Source organism: Quercus robur, chromosome 4, assembly GCF_932294415.1.
Source record: "Quercus robur chromosome 4, dhQueRobu3.1, whole genome shotgun sequence".
NCBI classification, from domain to species: domain Eukaryota; kingdom Viridiplantae; phylum Streptophyta; class Magnoliopsida; order Fagales; family Fagaceae; genus Quercus; species Quercus robur.
This window is the reverse complement of record NC_065537.1, coordinates 68,466,328-68,485,342: the sequence shown is the minus strand read 5'-3', so window position 1 is coordinate 68,485,342 and position 19,015 is coordinate 68,466,328. Positions and strand designations below refer to the sequence as shown.

General features: G+C 33.2%; 1 protein-coding gene across 5 annotated transcripts; it reads left to right on the top strand.

The window, feature by feature from the left end:
- The first annotated feature begins 2,250 nt into the window (after positions 1 to 2,250).
- Positions 2,251 to 18,422, top strand: LOC126723489 (THO complex subunit 1). 5 transcript variants are annotated; one of them, XM_050426953.1, is made up of 22 exons: positions 2,266 to 2,443; positions 3,823 to 3,906; positions 4,200 to 4,253; positions 4,615 to 4,689; positions 5,916 to 6,009; positions 7,460 to 7,605; positions 7,723 to 7,794; positions 9,153 to 9,225; positions 9,322 to 9,387; positions 9,507 to 9,553; positions 9,961 to 10,032; positions 10,140 to 10,265; positions 10,390 to 10,455; positions 10,556 to 10,597; positions 10,838 to 10,954; positions 11,077 to 11,159; positions 12,182 to 12,248; positions 13,935 to 14,006; positions 14,174 to 14,224; positions 15,434 to 15,493; positions 15,586 to 15,735; positions 16,560 to 17,056. In XM_050426953.1, exons 1-22 carry the CDS (start codon positions 2,369 to 2,371, stop codon positions 16,818 to 16,820), a joined length of 1,953 nt encoding a protein of 650 aa, XP_050282910.1. In that variant the 5' UTR covers positions 2,266 to 2,368; the 3' UTR covers positions 16,821 to 17,056. The 5 variants fall into 5 exon arrangements, with proteins under 5 accessions (XP_050282913.1, XP_050282910.1, XP_050282911.1 ...); XM_050426954.1 differs by lacking the exon at positions 4,200 to 4,253 and having other exon boundaries at positions 2,268 to 2,443; XM_050426956.1 differs by lacking the exons at positions 15,434 to 15,493; positions 15,586 to 15,735; positions 16,560 to 17,056 and adding an exon at positions 18,339 to 18,422 and having other exon boundaries at positions 2,251 to 2,443.
- The last annotated feature ends 593 nt before the right edge of the window (positions 18,423 to 19,015 follow it).

Below are 19,015 nucleotides of genomic sequence, written 5' to 3'. Positions count from 1 at the left end.
TAATTTTTCATAATACAAGGTAAGTGAATCTATATTTTTTAAGTTACTAAGCAAAAATCATTATATCTATGTAAGTATGTAACTCAAATAATACAATTTCAACTATAATTTATTTATCAATATCATCATAGGTAACTCGTGAATAAGTTCAAACTTGCATTTGATGATAAAATAAATTAAGCTTAAACATATAATTTAGTTCGTTGATAAGCTCAAACTCGAATTGTGTTCAAATAAAATTAAATAAATCATTCAGAATATTTAATACTTCATTTATAGCCCTAAATGTAGCTAAAGGAATGCCCTAGTTTTATTCAACTCTTTTCTTATACTTCTAGTGTATTAATAAAATGTTCTACCACTTTTTATTATTAATTTCTTAAGGTTGAATTGCAAACTACGCTCCTAAAGTTTGGAGTTGTTTGCAAGGGCGGACCTAGGATTTTAAACTAGTGGGGCCGATGTAAAAAAAAAAAAAAAACAAAAACAAACTCCAAATAGACATCTATATAGTATTAAAAAATTATAAATACACAAAATCGTTATTTCTAAATACAATAAAATACAATCATCTACCAACAAAGACAAAAATAAAAACAAAATAATATGTTTTTTTCTATACTAGGCTGGTCATGATTTTTTTTTTTTTTTTTTTTTTTTTGGAGTTAGAGCATTCACGGTGGTGGTGCTCAAAAAACTATTTTATCTATTTTACCACCTCATTTTATAATACACCCAATATCAAATGTTCTATTTTTTATCACTTCATTTAAAATAATATAAAAACTCATTAAAATAATAAGGAAGATAGAAAATTTGAGTTTTTTAATTGAAGAAAGAGATATAATCTTAATAAAATATTGTATTTTATTTTTAACAATTTACTATAGTCAATTGGTATTTATACCAATTTATTGTAGTTGCAAAAAATTTAGTTTTAACTTCTTCAATAACACATGATTTTTTTTTGTTCTTTGGTAGTAAAATAGTTTTTTTTTACTAAAATACAATCACCATTTGGATTAGGCTATTTGGATTAGGCTAGCTAGACTGACTGGGGGAAGGGGGGCCAACTACAAAAATGAAATATAGAATGACTAAAAAAAAAAAAATTGGATCCAGGGGGCCCAGGCCCCCTTGGGCCCCCACTTGGGTCTGTCCTTGGGTTTTTGGATTTAACATCCTAAAGTTTAAGAATTTGGATTTTACCCCTTAAAGTTTTGAGGTTTTTGGATTTTACACTCTGAAGTTCTACTATGTTTGTATCAACAACCCCTTCATCCATATTTTTCCGTTAAGTGCATATAAACTTGCCACATGTGTTTAGTTAATCCAACAAAATGATGCCACATCGCTTTTATTATACCATGCCATTTTTTATTATTTAATTTTTTTAAGGCTACAAAAAGGACGTGGCATTATTTTATTGGATAAATTAAACACATGTGATAAGTTTATGTGGTATTTAATGAAAAATATAGATGGAAGGGTTGTTGATGTGAATGAAATAGAACTTTAGGAGTAAAATCTAAATTTTAAAATTTCAGGATAAAATCCAAACACATCTAAACTTTAGGGGTGTAATTTATAATTTAGTCTTAAAAAAAAAAAAAGTCAATCATTTCGTCTCTTTTCATCTAATAGCATGGCTTCATTCCAATGTTGACAAAAAAGTTCTTAAAATTTTCTTTTTGGCCTCCCTTCTTAGATTAGCTCCTTTTGTGTTTTTTTTTGGGAGGGGGATTATTGGTAAAGAATATTAATAAAATGACTGAATTTGTGTTTAAAGTATATAATTTTAATTAAATGACTTATTTCATAGTTATGTGATTTTTTGACTCACTTGATAAACTATGTAGTTAAATATGTATGGATAATCCATTGATTGTTGTTATTAGCTTTAAGTAGGAAAACTTAGTAAAAAAATATTATAGAAAAGGGTTGGCCTAAGAGTTATTATCCATAATGAAAAGGGTGTTGTTCTATTATGCTCAAAAATTTGAATGATAATATGTAATTATTCTAAGCGTACTTAATACTTTAATCCTCATTTTTATAAGGTGTCGAGCCACTTTAAACATCTAGTTGAGTTTTATTTATTAAAATTTTGCTATTTTGCAACAGAAGGACCCTTATGAAACTCCTCTAGGTGTCTCGTCAACAAAAGCCAAAAAAGAAAGGGGATGATAAAAATAATAAAATAATAAAAAAAATCTTAAAAAAGGTTTGTTGGAGTTGACTCATATCCGAAATTGGGTCACTGAATTTGGTGCCTTATGGGCCGAAGCTGACTGATTCGGGCACAGATATTGGGTCGGGCCGGAACCATCGGTTACCCAAGGTGCTCTACAGCTCAACTGCATGAGTAATGCTCTTCTTTCTCTCTGCTATTCCTTCCGTCGATTCCAGATTGGACCATTCATTGCTTTCAACAATCAACATGGTAAGCCCTTCTTTTTTTGTTGTTAGCCACTTCAACCCTTCGCCTTGGTTGAAATTGCATACCGACTCTTTTTTTTTTTTTTTTTTTTTTTTTTCTAAAGTTGTTTTTCGTTTACCATTTGAATTTAATTATTTCCGCAAATTTCATACATGGGTATGGCCCAGTTCTTAACAATTTGTAAAATTTTCTTCACTGTATTGTTTAATACTTCCATTACCACACTGAAAATTATTAATCTCTACCCATCTATTTAAAATTGTTAGATGTAAACTTTGATTTCTATGTTTATCTTTGCTTTTATACTTAAAAAACCATAACCAATATCCATTGTTAGGGAAAAATACAACCCAAGTTGAGGTTTTGAGTGTTAACACTTAAACCCTTGTGATAAAGTTAGTTGTGTAAACAATAAAACCCTTCTGGGGGTTTTGAGTGTAACAGAAGACCCTGTGTGGTTCTGTTTTATATGAATGGGCACATGTCATCATATGTGCAGCTCACTGTTTATTCTTACAGATGTTTAACAGTTTACACATGAAACAGTACTACGTGGGTTAAGTGTTGAGGGGTATTGGTGAGGATAAGATGTGTTGGCCACCTGCTAAGAGTAGGGGCTTTGAGGTGAGCAGTTATTATCAGGCCTTGTTGGGTGTATGTACTCAGTCCTTCTCTTAAAGAAGTATTTGGAAGCAAAAGGTTGCTTCCAAAGTCGCGTTTTTTGTTTGGATTGCAGCTTTGGGAACTATTTTGACTATTGATAATTTACGTAGGAAGGTGTTGATTCTAGATTGGTGTTGTATGTGCAAAAGTAATGGAGAATCAGTAGATCATATTTTATTACATTGTCCTATTGTTTTTGAGTTGTGGTCTATGGTGTTCACCTTGTTTGGTACATACTGGGTAATGCCAAAGACTGTGCTTTAGCTCCTTGCATGTTGGCAAGGAAAATTTGCTCATCATCATAATGGTGTTATCTGGATGGCTGTCCCTCATTGTTTGATGTGGTGCATTTGACAGGAGAGAAACAACCAGTGTTTTGAAGATTCCAAAAGGACAATAGCCAACTTAAAAACTTTTTTTTTAAAACACTATAGAATTGGATGTCTATCATAGGAAGCCATTCTATTTTTTCAGATTATGATTTGATGGATGCTTGTTACTTGTGTATTTGATTGTTTTGGTCCCCTGCTGTATACTTCCTGTATACTTGGGTGACTCCATTTTATGACTTTGAATAAAATTTCCTTTACTTAACAAAAAAAAGAAAAAAGTGTTGAACTCAAAACTTTGAGCGGCTTTCGTGTTTATTAGGGAAACCACATAGGGGTTATTATGGTATTAATGTTAGTATTATGGCATGTGTTGTTTATTATTCTCAGGAAGTGTTCAAGAGAGCCATACTACAGCCTGGGCCACCTCAAGCCTTTGCACTACAGACTGTTCAGGAAGTTATAAAACCTCAGGTAATTCACACATATCCCTCTTTACTCGTGATTCAAATATCAACTTCCCTTGTATAGGACAATCAACATGGATCTGCATTACCTTTGTTGTTATCATTTGTAAAATTGAACGATATAATGGCATTTGGGAGGGAATTATGATTTGATGGGTGTTGTATCTTCAGCGGATATGGCTTTGGATAGAATTAATTTAGAAGTTTTACTTTTATGTCTTGTGGTTTCTCTACTCTCTAACTTCAAATGATTGATTTAATGGTCTTTTTTTTTTCTTTCTTTGGCTCTAAATTTCCAAGGTAAGCCTTGAGCTCTTCCCTAGTGGATTTGAGCATTTGGAGTGCGTGAAAAAGGTGGTGTGTGCAAACCTTCTAACAAGCTTTACTTATAAATAAGAAAAAAGAAATGACAAATAAAAAGCTCAAACCTTTATATGGGGGTTGTTCTATTGTGTCTCCCAGATGAATGATCCATGTTTTAACCGGGATCAATACTTGATCCTTGCTACGATTTCTGATCAGATCAGTTTCTTACCAAGTTAACATTTAACTATTGCTCTTCAATTTTTCATATGCCGTGATCATGAAACACAACTAGTCTATCAATGGTTTGCGTGCTTATATTGTTAAGCTCTTCGTTGTTGTTGTTTTTTTTTCCCCTTTTCTTTTCTTTAGGCTTGATAGGTGATTTGGTTTCTGTTTTTTTCTTTGACAGAAACAAACAAAACTAGCCCAAGATGAGAATCAATTATTAGAAAACATTCTTCGGACGTTGCTTCAGGAACTAGTGGTAGGTTACTCTTTTGTGCTTGTTCAAGATTTCAATCATGCATGTGGTTGTACTTGTGCACTGTATTTTATCCATATCTTTTTATGTATTGATAAGATTTAGTTGGGTTTTTATTGTTTTTACATCCTTTTATGAATGGGTGCATTTAGTTGTTCTTGAAGAAAATCATGACAATATATTGTTTATAATTATTTCTTCCTGAATATGCTTGATTTTCTGTATGTTACTCCTGCTAATTTTCTGCTTTTTGGGTATTGAGGGACGGAAGCCCCTAATTTTCGATGTATCCATAGTCACTTCATTGGCAATAATTTACTAAGCCAATTCATTATGTCCTTTCACAAGACTACAAACTTGCGGCAGATCTGCTTGTATTGATTCTTTCTTTCTAGTTATTCCTTTCTATATACTCCATGTATTAGGATAGTGCTTTTCTAATGAAATTTATTACTTATTGAAAAAAAGGTCTGCTTGTATTGCTTCCATCATCTACTTATTTGGGTACTTCTTTAGGTTCTTTTTAAATGTTCTCCTGTATTTTTTTGTTCTTTTTTCAAATTTGGTTATAGAAAAGATGCAGATGTTGTTAAAAAAGAAGAAGAAAAAACCAATGTTTGCTTGTATATTTGATTCAGGAAACATTTACAATTAGTTGATCTCATTGCTTGCTGCTTGCGCATTTTTTTATGTAGGACTTAATTTTGAAACTAACATAAAATTTGAGACTTCAATTTTCTCGAAATTAAATTTGGTTAATATGCTGTGTTCACTGTGTTTAAAGTATGTTTCTGAGAATTTTTCTTAAACTTTGGTTAACAGAGCAAAAACCCACACAAAAAAAAGTAGCAACTTTCTCCAGAGCTGGGGCATGTATTGTCCTATCGTAGTTCACTGATATTATTAACTAAATTTTGTATGTGATTGAATTAAGTTTTCTTGGTGTGATGTGGTGTGTTTGGCGTGAAAGGAATGCTAGAAGTTTTGAGGGATGTGAACATTCTATGCTAGAGATTAAGTCCTTTTTCTTGAAAACTCTCCTTGAATGGAGTGTGGCTTTGTCTCATTTTTCTTGTTTTTCCCTTCCTGTTCTACTTGATCATTGTAATTTTGGCTCCTGATTTTTGCCTCCATAGTACATACCCAATGTACTCGGGTTGGCTACTTTTTTAATAATATTTTACGTTACCTATCAAAAAAAAATTTTAGTTTTCTTGTATTTTGTGCAGTCATCTGCAGTGCAGTCAGGGGAGCAAATAATGCAGTATGGGCAATTGATTGATGATGGTGAAACTAGCCAGGGTCATATTCCTCGTCTTCTTGGTCTGTACAAGTTCCCCCTTGCTAAAAGTTTATATTAGGTTTTCAATAAGCTGTTTCTGATTCTCAGACCTCAGCTTTTTAAAAGAAATAGACCTTTTTGGAAATCTGCATTATTCATGAGTTTTCTGCAAGGAATCATGTCTTGAGATCAAGGATAGCAAGGGACAATTGGAAACTTGATTTTCTGATTGAAATTTTCAGAAAAATGTAGAGAAAAAAGTTCAAATTCAGTGTATAAATCAATCTTAGGGAGAAAATTCACTTGCTGATGTGCCAGTGGCATAGAAGATGACCATGACAAAAATTTTGGTTTAGTCAGAGGTTTTTATTTAGATTTAGTTGTAATTTTAACACTATTTTTACTTTATTATGTTCAGAAATCTTTATGTATTTATTTGTTTCTTTTAGGCTATTTCTGAAAATGTAATATTGGAATAGATTTTACATAATACTATTTCCTTAATTGATTCTTGAATTGAATACTTTTGTGTTTTGTTGTGAATCTCCACTTGAAAAATCTTTCTGTTAACATTCAGATTCAAGTAGTTCCTGTAGGGAAGTTAGTCCCAATGGATTTTGAAAAATTGAAAATATAATATCTGAGAGCACCATTTAGTTTCTTTCCTTTCAACTTGCACTGCTGTGTCGTTATGTACTTCCAATATTTCATTTTGACAATGTCAACATAAAAATTGGATTTTCTTTTCATATATGGATTTCGTTATTGATGTACATGTTTAGTAATCTATATTCAGATTGAAAATGTTCCATGAAGAAAAGCAACTCAGTTACATGGTCAATTAAGTATTTGTTTGACGTGAAGATCAGGCTAACTGCCTTAGGGACCAACAGCTTATATGTGTGCCACTGGTATGCGCTGTGGTTATGCTTCAATTAGATTGGTTTACCATTACCTTTGGTTTGGAGTCTTTGGACTTTAGAAATCTGTTAATATCAAGCCTTTTTTGGGGAAATGGCTATGGTGATTTGCCATAGAACAAGATGCCTTATGGCAAAGGCTGGTGGAGAAGAAGTATGGTAGTATGGTGTTTAAATGGGCTGTGTGGTGTTTGTTTATAAAAATACTTTAGGAAAAATGTTTGAAAATTACAAATATGACCAACCCTAACTAATTTGTCGAGGATTCGTAGCTGACCCCAAAAATTTGGGACTAAGGCTTTGTAATTGTTGTATATCTTTCTGGAGGGTACTCAGCCACCCAGCATGCTGGGGTTAGTGTTTTGGTATATTTTAATTTGAAGGCTTCTTAGGGTGGACTTCCATAGGTCTTGAAAAAATGTAATAATTTATATCTATGTTCTGACTTTTTTGGGGTGTATCTTTTGACATTTTGATACAGCTTTTACTTGCTTTAGGTACATAATTAATATAATCGTTAAAATTTTAAAAATCTATTAGTTACACGCTCTAATGTTTCTTTTTCGGTCAGACATTGTGCTATATCTTTGTGAGAGAGAACATGTTGAAGGTGGCATGATATTTCAACTGTTGGAAGACTTGACAGAAATGTCTACAATGAGAAACTGCAAGGATATTTTTGGTTATATAGAGAGTAAACAAGATATTTTAGGGAAGGTAACTGAATTATAAGAATTTTTATATTTATTTATTTTCCTCTTGATTTATTGGACTCATTAATCACTGCAATCCTTACCTAGTTGTTTTTAAAATCTTTGGCTGCATTACATACAGCAAGAGCTTTTTGCGCGTGGGAAACTTGTGATGTTAAGAACATGCAATCAACTTCTTCGTCGTCTATCAAAGGTTGTATAGAGAACCATTATCATTGTTGTTTTCCTTTCTTTCTTTTTTCCCCCTTACTAATTCAATTTTCATATTTTTGTTTTTTCCTTAATATTATGATTTGTTCCAATATTGGAAGTGGTTAGTGATTTTTCTTAACAAAGTTACAACTGAAGTGATCTTATAAGTGATTAACGTATTTGGCCTAACCTAAAATCTTTAGTCTTGATAAAATTTAGCAAAGTTTCATTAATTGCAACAGAAGAGCTTAACTAGATTTAAGATGTGATAAATTTGGAACGTAATTTTTGTAAGATATTTACCAAATGTCCTCAATCTACTTTGTGGTGTACAATGGATGTGAAGAAGTAGACAGTAATTTCAGCAATAACAACCAAGCTAGCATTTGCAGTGAATCCCACTGTTAAGTAGTTTTGCACTTTGATAAGAAATTACCATTCTCTGGCAAATACAAGCCTTACTAATCTACAGATCATTTCTACAGAAATTAATATGATGTATGTTGGTATACCCCATGATAGTGCAATCCTCTTTGTATTATCATGATTCATATTTCCAAGATGGAAAAAGGAAAGACTCGCAATGGGTCAAGGTTCTCTAAGATTGAGCCTCCTTTTAGCCAACAGATTTACTTCTTTATCAGTATTTGTGTTTGCACCACAGAACAAGTGATTCCCAGTTAAAAGATTGGTTTAAAATTTTGAAGGAGAAAAGGAAAGTTTTTTTTTTTTTTTAAATAAAAATAAATAAAGATGATGGTTGTTCTTTGGAGTTTCCCAAGGTTCAATTCTATTCCTAAGTTAGATTTAGAATTTCTGCCTTAAAACAATCTTCCAAGCCAACAGGGGAAGACAACACATTAAAGGTGGCCTCACAAGATAATCTCATTGCTAGTTGGTATAGCTGACTTGAAGTGCCGCCATCAATGATCAACTTCCCTTTACCAAGTAAATAGAAGTGCAGAGTGATGGGTGAAAGATAGTCCCACTACTTATTAGACCTTTCACAGATTTAATACAAGTGGAAGCATCTTTTTAATCTATTTTGAGACAAGTTGTTTGTATGAACCATCCTAAGAGTTACTAACCAAGCAAAAGCCATAATCTGTGTTTCTGTTGGGTAAATATACATGTTTAATAACAAAAATATAGAGATGTTATTATCTTGACAACTTTTAATTTAAAAAAATTATTTTATTCAACATCTTTCTTAATTGTTTTACTGGAAACTAAACTTTTTGGACACCATTATTTTGGAATCTGGACCTGGTTGATCTATCTTCATATTAACAAAGAACTTCAATTGAGAAATGTGAATCTGACCCTTTCTTTTTAACGTTTTTGTATTTAAATTTTTAGGCAAATGATGTGGTGTTTTGTGGACGAATTCTCATGTTTCTGGCACATTTTTTTCCTTTGTCTGAACGCTCAGGTACTCAACCCTGATTTTCACTTTATTACAAAGTTTCTCACCTTTACAAAGTTTCTCGCCTTGTGACATTTTGTTGATGTCATTTAATTATTGCAGCTGTGAATATTAAAGGAGTTTTTAACACATCAAATGAAACAAAGTATGAGAAAGACCCCCCTGATGGTATGTACTTGCTAAACAATATTTTGGCTTACTTCAATGTCAGTCTTCTTAAGTTGTATTTATTCTGTACAGGTTTCTTGCTTGAGCATATACACTAATTAATTTCCTTACTTTTCCAGGGATTTCTATTGATTTTAACTTTTATAAGACCTTTTGGAGTTTACAGGTAAATCTTCCCATTTGGATGCATAGTTAGTGAAAGAAAAGAGTTTATTTCTGCCATGTAAATTGCTTCCTTGCTATTGAGTAGTCTCTGAACCTAATGCATATGGAATAATGCCAGAAGTACTCTTTTGTGATAACAAATCACAAACTTAAAAGTACAAGTGGTTTATTAACAATTACTTGCCACTTCTATTAATCATGCTGCATGTAGTATTCATGGCTCCATGAGTCCATATGTCAGAGTTGTTAGAATCTGCTCGTTTGATTACCTCTAATTGAAACGTTTTTAGTTTGACATAGAGATTCACAAACTGAGTTCAGAATTGTTTCAATTACCTTAGTTAGATGAGATATGTGATGTTTTCATGCTTCATCTAAGTTTTCTTATGGGTGTCTGTTTTTGTTCAGGAACACTTTTGCAACCCTGCTTCTCTAACTCTTGCTTCTGCTAAGTGGCAGAAATTTACATCCAGTTTAATGGTACAACTTTCATCTGTCAATAGGTTCTGTCGATCTTGGTTTTTTGTTAGTTTTTCCTACTTCATTATTGACCTCAATTTTTTTTCCTTGAATTTTGAGATGTATAGATTGTTTTGAATACCTTTGAAGCTCAACCATTAAGTGATGAAGAGGGGGATGCTAATAATTTGGAGGAAGAGTCAGCAAATTTCAGCATAAAATATCTTACTAGCAGTAAACTAATGGGTTTAGAGGTAAGCAGTGTTTAGAAGTTTTCTATAATGAAGCAGATTAAAAATATGTAGTTGTGGCTTTTTGGAGAATAGCTTGAATCTTGATTTTAAAACCCTTTATTCACATAAATATATTTTGGGACAGTTGAAGGATCCAAGTTTTCGACGCCACGTTCTTGTGCAGTGCCTTATATTATTTGATTATTTGAAGGTAATGATTATCTGGAGGTTTAAATTTAAATTGTTATAGGGGCCTTCTTTGGTTCAATAACTGTGTAGTGGGTGACTAAACAGCTCTTATTTGCTTATAGGCCCCAGGAAAGAACGAGAAAGATTTGCCATCTGAAAGCATGGTAAGTTCTGCTGCTTTGATAAGGTCTCTCCTTTTTTTTTTTCCTAATAAAATTTGGTTATTACTTATCAGGAAAAGAAGTTTTATCGTTTGTGTACATCAACATCATGCTTTTTATACTATTCTCCTGTATATACTTCAGAATTGTATATCAAGGTTGACATCTTAAGATGTGTAAATATGTGTTCATTATACTTAACATTTAACATTTGCTTTAACAACATTTCCTTGTTGATTCCAGAAAGAAGAAATAAAATCATGTGAGGAGCGTGTGAAAAAGTTGCTTGAAATGACTCCACCTAAAGGGAAAGATTTTCTTCGTAAAATTGATCATGTCTTAGAACGTGAGAAAAATTGGGTGAGAACACCTTTCAGTTCCCCCCTCCTCTCTCTCTCTCTCTCTCTCTCACTCAAGACATTCTTTGGAAATTGTTATTTTTGCAATATATCTTAATTTTTTTCAAATCTCTTTGCTCTTAGGTGTGGTGGAAACGTGATGGTTGCCCACCATTTGAAAAGCAACCATTGGAGAAGAAAACAGTACAAGATGGATCTAAAAAGCGGTATGCATATAACTTTTTATGGCGATTTATTTATTTTTATGATAACAAATTCTGTTAGATTTTAGTGGTTTTTTCAAGGAATATTTAGGAGGATAGAAAGAAACATCAATCTTTTCTTCAAAATCCATGTTTCCATACCCCAATGGTCAATATGAGGAATTGTGCAGGGGTTGTTTTTAAATCGGAAAGATACCAATCAGCTAAAAATAATGATATTTCAAAAACAAAAACCAGATGTTTACAATCTTTATACTTTGTTGATAAATAGGTTTTGAAATAATATTATGAACTGCCAAGGTGGAGAAGAAATATGGAATTTCTTTTTTTGCTAGGTATAGTTTTTTTACTCGGGAGGGGGGTGGGGGGCTAAGGCCATTGGTTAGAAAATAGAAAAGCTCGTTGCAAAGGGCCTTGTTGCTAAACTAGTTTTTACTTTCTAGTGCTTCCAACAAAGACACCTAGGGTTCAAGTCCCCCCTTCCCCCCCAACTGTTGAAGTATCAAAAAAAAAAAAAACTTGTTAATTGTCTATACTGTTGCTCATTCTTAAATGATACAACAACCTGTGCAAACTTTATAATTTATTAAAAATGATCTTCTTTTGATTTTTAATAGATTGGTGATTAAGACAGCTTGTTGGGGATTTTATTATGGGAGTAGAAGTTGTCATTTCTTGTCCCTATCCAACAAGGATTCTGGTTTGGCACTGTGTAGAATGCATTGGATGTGGGCTTTAGTAATCTCCAACAATGTTTGAGTTTTGATGTGGCTCTTCAAAGGATGGTTTTCTAGGAACTTGTGACCTCTTTAGTTATGATGGTGCAAACCAAACCCACCATTATGTTTTTGTTTGCATGACATTATTTTGTTATTGTACCTCATGCCTAAATTTAAATTCTTACCGAGCTTTTTGTGGCCTGAATTTTGTTTTCATTCATTGTTTGCCATTTATATATAAATATTGAATATGTTTGCTTTGTCAATCTAGATTTAGTAATAAATTGAGTACTTCTATTACTGCAGTAGACAAAAGTGGAGACTGGGAAATAGAGAACTCTCTCAGTTGTGGAAGTGGGCAGATCAGAATCCGGTGTGTATTCATTTAACTCAATACTTACGTTAGTTCATAATAGCAATATGTTGATTTTACTGATTTAATCAATCAATAGTTACCTTTTCTTGATATATTTGTTGATTACCACTAAAAGTAAAAAGTGGTCGCTACAAAACTCTACATATGGGGATTTGGGTGGATCATTCATACTGAGCACAATAATTTCCATGGAAAGTGTTCATCACTTAACTCTAGAACGCCTTTTATTTGCTTTGCTTTGTTTTCAGAACTCTTTTTGAGCTCTTAACAGGTTTTCAATTAGGCGGTTAATATCACTTACAATGGTTGGGGTATTTGTCCACCATGTACTAAGACTGGCATTCCCCCCCCCCCCCAACAAAAAAAAAATCCTCAATATCAATTTTTCTAGTGGAATTTTCTCTCCTTTCGCTCTCAATAACTCCCTTTTATTGTAGATTGGCCACTCTTCCTCACATGATATGCTTTGCACTGCACATGCTTGCCCAAGATCATAAGCATTGTCCAGGAAATATTAATTACTCTTGATTTCAAGTAAAGAGAAGGAAGTGCAGCTTCATTCTTAAAATAAAACTGAAAGGAGAGTCAGCAAGAAAAGGTTAAATTTGATTTTGGACAAGGCAACTGTCTGTAATTGGCTTAACAATGTATCGGAATAGAATTAAGTGTTCCAAACATAAAAAGTAATAATTTATGCACTTATAGTCATGAGAGAACATGGCCTGCTCTGATTTGGTGCTAGACATAAAATGGGATTCTGATGCTGTGAAGCAACAAGGAAAACAAGGAAGTAGTGCGAATGAGGGTGAGTCAAAATCTAGTACCTTAAGTCATGGTCTGAATCTGATTAGGACTTAGGGGAGAGTTTGTTTAAGGATAGTGGGTAAAAGATCTTTAGGCTAGTGCTAGGATCTCGGTATAATAGTTAGCGTAACTCTTAACTAGATACTGTGCAGATCATGGACATTTGTAGTGTGATTAAATTAAGAGAATGGTTTAGTTATGGTTGGCTAATCGACATGGGACATTTCGGTGGAAGAATGGAGAATTTTTGTTCAAAGCACACATCCAAATGCTTTAGGCTCAGACTGGACCCACAGAGTACTGAAAGAGTTTTACTTTGAGTAGCTTTTGTTCTTGAAACTGCTACTAGATATATGTTACAACTTACAAGAGCCAGTAGGCATACAACTCACGAAAGTCAAGTTAGCCCTCAAGCTTTATTTTGCCTTTTTCTCTTCTCTCTCTCTCTCTTTATTGCAGGGTCAATTTTGCTCAGTTTGATCTTCTTTAAGTTTTATACTTCTGATTAATTAGTTAATTGTGCAATATTGTTCATCATGTAACTCTAATGCAATAAAAGACTCTTAATGACTCATACTTTGCAACTGTCATCTCCTCCCCTGGCAAGTGTTCGGTGGAGGGTGAGGTCATGAGTTCAAGACCCACTAGGTGTGTGTGTGTGTGTAACTAACCAATCAAAAAAAAAACTTTGCAACACTAACCACACAAAGTTTACCAGTTTGGTCAAAAAGTTAAATTAACTCCCGGTCCTGTATGCTTTGTGCTATATGTTTCTATCCTTGTATCCAGATTTTTCTTTTCAATGTACTTGATGTCATGGCATTAATATAACACTTCTGGACTATTATTTTATGCCTAAGATCTTATTAACATGTCCAGAATGCTTTGACTGATCCTCAACGTGTCCGAACTCCTCACATCATGGAATACTGGAAACCCTTGGCTGAAGATGTAAGGATCCTTGCTTCCTGAAGTCAATTTAACGGATAAATTATTTTTCCTATTTTCTTTGTCCCTTTCATATTGCTAAGTTATCAGGAGTCTTTCTCCTTCATATCTGAACCTCAATTTTATTTTGTCAAGTATCAGAATAAAGTTATTTCTTCTTGGAATTGCAGATGGATGCATCAGCTGGAATAGAAGCTGAATATCACCACAAAAATAGTCGGGTGAGATTTGGTTCTTAGTACTTCAGATTTAATTTAGGTTGATGTTACCCAGAAGATGGTTGTACTCTCAATACAGATTATGTTTGTAAGTATCAATTGCCACAAGATGTGCTAATGACGGTAATTTGTCCTTTCAAATGTTTTACCTTGTGTTTGGATCTAAGAAGCATGGACATGCCAAAAACCATGGTGTTTCCATCTAGGACGTGGACACGTCGGGGACATGGCTGCATGCATGTCCCAGCAAAATTATATCTCAGACACGGTGGCAATGCGGCTGGGACACAACCACTATTTTTTTTTTTTAAAGATTTTGATTATTAGGCATAATCAAATTGAATCAATGCTGTTGATTGACGCTTAATCAGATTAGATCTTCTCTCTTGAACTCTGTTGATCTACTCTCTTGATCGATCATTTGGAACTCTCCTGCCTTATATCGGCACTTGTATTGGCTGCTGATTGAATCTCATCTCTCTCTCTCTCTCTCTCTCTCTCTATCTCTTGTGCACGCACATGTACGGGTACAACTCACCACAACTGCCCAGAGCTCATCCCAGTTTCAGATTTTTGTTTTCTACTAACTGTTGTGTTTTGTCTTTTGACCAATATTTTTCTTTACCGGCTTTATTATTTAAAACACAGAGAATTCTGTTATTACTTATAACCTCCTTGACTTGTGTGGCCTTAGATTCCTTTTTTTTATTTTTTATTTAAATAAAAAAAATGTTTGCTATTAAGAAAAACTTAACTAAAAGATAATTATTATTGAAAAATTCCATTTTTATTAAAGAAAAGTCTTTTATTAAAAAAACTTAACATACAAAATTTTTATTATTAAAAAAAGTTCCTGTGGTTATTAACACTAAAATTTATGAATATAAATGTTTTTTTGTTGTTGTTATTAATTATTGCTTAAAAATTGATAATTTTTCAAACATTTTTATTGTTATTACTTATTTCTAAAACATAAAATATGTTTAAAAATATTTAAAATATAAATAAAATATATGTTTATCGAGATATTAATTGTCATGTCCCCATTGTGTTGTGTCATAATGTTTCTAGAATAGCAGTGTCTTGTGTCGTGTCTGTGCACTGTAAAGCATGCATTTTAAGTAGTTATAGTTAGTAGTATTGACTGCTGGCCTTCAATTTGATATTGAAGTGTATTTTATTCTCAGAAAGGTTTATCATATTCTTCTGCAGGTTTATTGTTGGAAAGGTCTTCGATTTTCGGCTCGACAGGACTTGGATGGATTTTCTAGAGTATGTTTAATTTTACAACCTATGCCTTTTTACTTTTATATGGTAAAAAAATCACAAAGAATTCACGTAAATATGGATTCATATGGTTGCAGTTCACTGATCATGGTATTGAAGGGGTTGTGCCTCTAGAACTTTTGCCGCCTGATGTTCGATCCAAATACCAAGCAAAACCAAATGACAAGTCCAAGCGTGCTAAGAAGGACGAATCCAAGGGTGCTGCAGCACAATCTGAGGAAAATCAGGTATATTTGGAAATATCTAGCTCTGCATTAATTTATTCCAAAGTTTAGGTCTTTTCTTTCAATAAATGGAGGATCATGAAATTGACATGAATTATAGGTTTGACATGTGCGTAGGTTTGAGTAGCAATCTATAAGGTGAAGCATTTTGCCAGCTGAATATGAACGTGAAATGTAAAATGCAAACTTATAAGATGATAATAGGTACAATAGAGAGGATGGATTGTAGAAATCACAATGATTGAATTAGCCAAGAGCTTTGTAGCTCAATGGCATTGGCCAGATGTCTCTATTGGGAGAACTTGAGTTCAAATCCCCCCCTAACCCCCAGGAAAAAAAAAGTTCTCACAATCATAGAATTAATAAAACAGAACTTTCGATATCTGGCATGGAAATTGTGGGCTTGGGGCCTCGAGCACACACACCTTCAAAATCTCTCATCTGAACTTAGAATTTTTTTTTTTTTTTTTTTTTTTTTAAATGGCAGTTTGGGGGGGGTGGGGAATAGAAGCAAAATGTGAAAATTTTCAACAAACTTTGTAAGAGATCAAGATATATTGCATAAAATATTTTGGATGATGAATTTAGAAGCAAGACATGGAAATTTTATACTTGGAATTGGTGTTCTAGATACAATTAAAAAAAGTGTTCTAGAGACAATTAAAAATTTGTAGATGTCGGAACATAAAAAGATGACCAATAATCTCCTGGTTAGGTGGATTTTGCTCATTTATGCTCAGGATTCAGTGTGAAGTATCTCTATTAAAACGCGCTTCAGATGAATCACACGTCATATTATAATTTTATTTTTTGTATTTTTTGCAAAGATTGCTACACCTGCAAGTGAAGTTGATGGTGAAGGAATCAGAGCTGATCTTGAAGCCTCAGCAGCACAAATGGACGTTGATGCGACAGCAACTGGCAATATATCCCAAGGTGGCACTCCAACACCAGATGAACATCAAAAGCAGAGCTCTGACACTGATAATGGTCAAGAGGCGGGTCAGTTAGAAGCTGATGCTGAGGTTGAGGCAGGAATGATAGATGGAGAGACTGATGCAGAAGTTGATTTAGACGCTGTTGGCTGATATGCTGGAAGTGTGATTGCGGTTCTTGGTTGCACATAAGAGAATGCTAGTGAAGTGTTAAATCCTTAATCTTAACTTGGAAATCTAGTAAAGGCATTGAATTTTTCCTACGCCACAAAAATGGCTATTTTACCAAAGCTTGTAACTTTAACATGTAACCATTGTAGGGCTTATTGAGCAATCGATGCCTTCTTAACACTTTTTCTTTATGGTTTCACTGAAGGCCCATTATTTTATATTTTATTTCAAGTTTTTCCAGACTATATAAGACATAGATTTCAGTACCAAACGCAGCTCCCTGAAGTTCTAGTCCGGCAGCCAGGGCCGGCCCAAGGCCTCAGCAAGTTAGGCCTAGGCCCAAGGCCCCATTAAAAAAAAATTTCCCCTTAGGGAGAAAGGCCCCACTTCCAATTGTTAAAGGCCCAAATTTTTATAAAATTATATATATTTTTTATAGGCTGTGCATTTTTTTTATTAGTGATGTTAAGGATACTACAAATTTTATTATTGGCTTACAAATTGCGATGTTACTGATTATAAAAAAGTTATTTAAACATTCATTTGTTAGATTGATGAATTTTATCAATGAGAGTCAATGTCACATCATATTGTGAATATTTTATTGTGCTTTTAGCGTTTTTTTTTTTTCTTTTCATTTTTATTAAGACTCTCAATGTATGAGACCAATAGAACCTTAACCCAATTGAAACTCTAAAATGTTTCAAAAAAATGTTGCAAATGTGCTAAATCATCAATTATAGATTAATCTCCTATAATAGTTTAAGACTTTAATTTTTGTAAATTGATATCCCACAAAGCCACACACCAAATAACATCTCTCTCTCTTAAAAAGATATAAAATTAAAAATTAGATTTTAACTTTACTTAACTATGTATAGTTGTGCATTCAAAATAAAGTATTAATTTTATTGTAATATATTTTTATTTCTTTTTATTAATATTTATGGATCAATTATGATATTCAATTCTCTATATGAAATTAACATTGGTTTAGTTAATATTATTTATCAAATTATGTATTTAATATATCAAAGTAACTTTGATTTGATTAGTAATAAATAATTTTTTTAATTAATATTTACATATTAAAAGTTCTGAATAAATTTTTTGCCAAATGGCCCAAATAATGTTGGGCCTCCCCTGTTGGTGGCTGAGCAGGAAGTGAACTGTATTTGGTAAGTCAGGAGTTCATCATTTCAGAAAATTCTTCTGGTGTTCTCCTTTACTTCATATATATCCTTAAATGCAATGGAGAATTGAGTATTTGGGATCTTCAAACAAGAAACAACTACCAAAGGCTAGAGCAACATGTCCAACAGTTTGGATTCTTTGACAGATATCTGTAGAAAAAGTTTTAGCACTGTTGTATCTTAATGTATGTACTCTTGTTCATACTTAATAGCATGGCATCAAAACGGTGCCATGGTCTGTTATGGCCTTCAACTTGATATTGAAGTGTATTTTATTCTCAGAAAGGTTTATCATATTCTTCTGCAGGTTTATTGTTGGAAAGGTCTTCGATTTTCAATCGACAGGACTTGGATGGATTTTCTAGAGGATGTTTAATTTTACAACCTATGCATATTTTAATTTTATATGGTCAAAAAATACAAAGAATTCACGTAAATATGAATTCATACGGTTGCAGTTCACTGATCATGGTACTATTGAAGGGGTTGTGCCTCTAGAACTTTTGCCACCTGATGTTCGGTCCAAATACCATGCAAAACCAAATGACAAGTCCAAGCGTGCTAAGAAAGGACGAATCCAAGGGTGCTGCAGCACAAGCTCAGGAAAATCAGGTATCTTTGGAAATATCTAGCTCTGCAGTAATTTATTCCTAAGTTAAGGTCTTTTCTTTCAATAAATGGAGGATCGTGAAATTGACATGAATTATAGGTTTGACACATGCGTAGGTTTGAGAAGCAAGCTATAAGGTGAAGCATTTTGCCAGCTGATATGAAAGCGAAATGTAAAATGCAAACTTATAAGATGATAATAGGTACCGTAGAGAGGATGGGTTGTAGAAATCACAAAGATTGAATTAGCCAAGAGCTTTGTAGCTCAACGACATTGCCCAGATCTCTCTATTGGGAGATCTTGAGTTCAAATCCCCTCCTCACCCAAAAAGTTCTCACAATCACAGAATTAATAAAACAGAACCCTGGATATCT

What these genes read in the sequence shown, in the direction of transcription:
- LOC126723489 (XM_050426953.1), top strand. Translation starts at nt 2,369, where the DNA reads ATGCTCTTCTTTCTCTCTGCTATTCCTTCCGTCGATTCCAGATTGGAC. An exon ending in TGCTTTCAACAATCAACATG is followed by an intron (nt 2,444 to 3,822) that starts GTAAGCCCTTCT and finishes TATTATTCTCAG; the next exon opens with GAAGTGTTCAAGAGAGCCAT. An exon ending in TTCTTCGTCGTCTATCAAAG is followed by an intron (nt 7,795 to 9,152) that starts GTTGTATAGAGA and finishes TTAAATTTTTAG; the next exon opens with GCAAATGATGTGGTGTTTTG.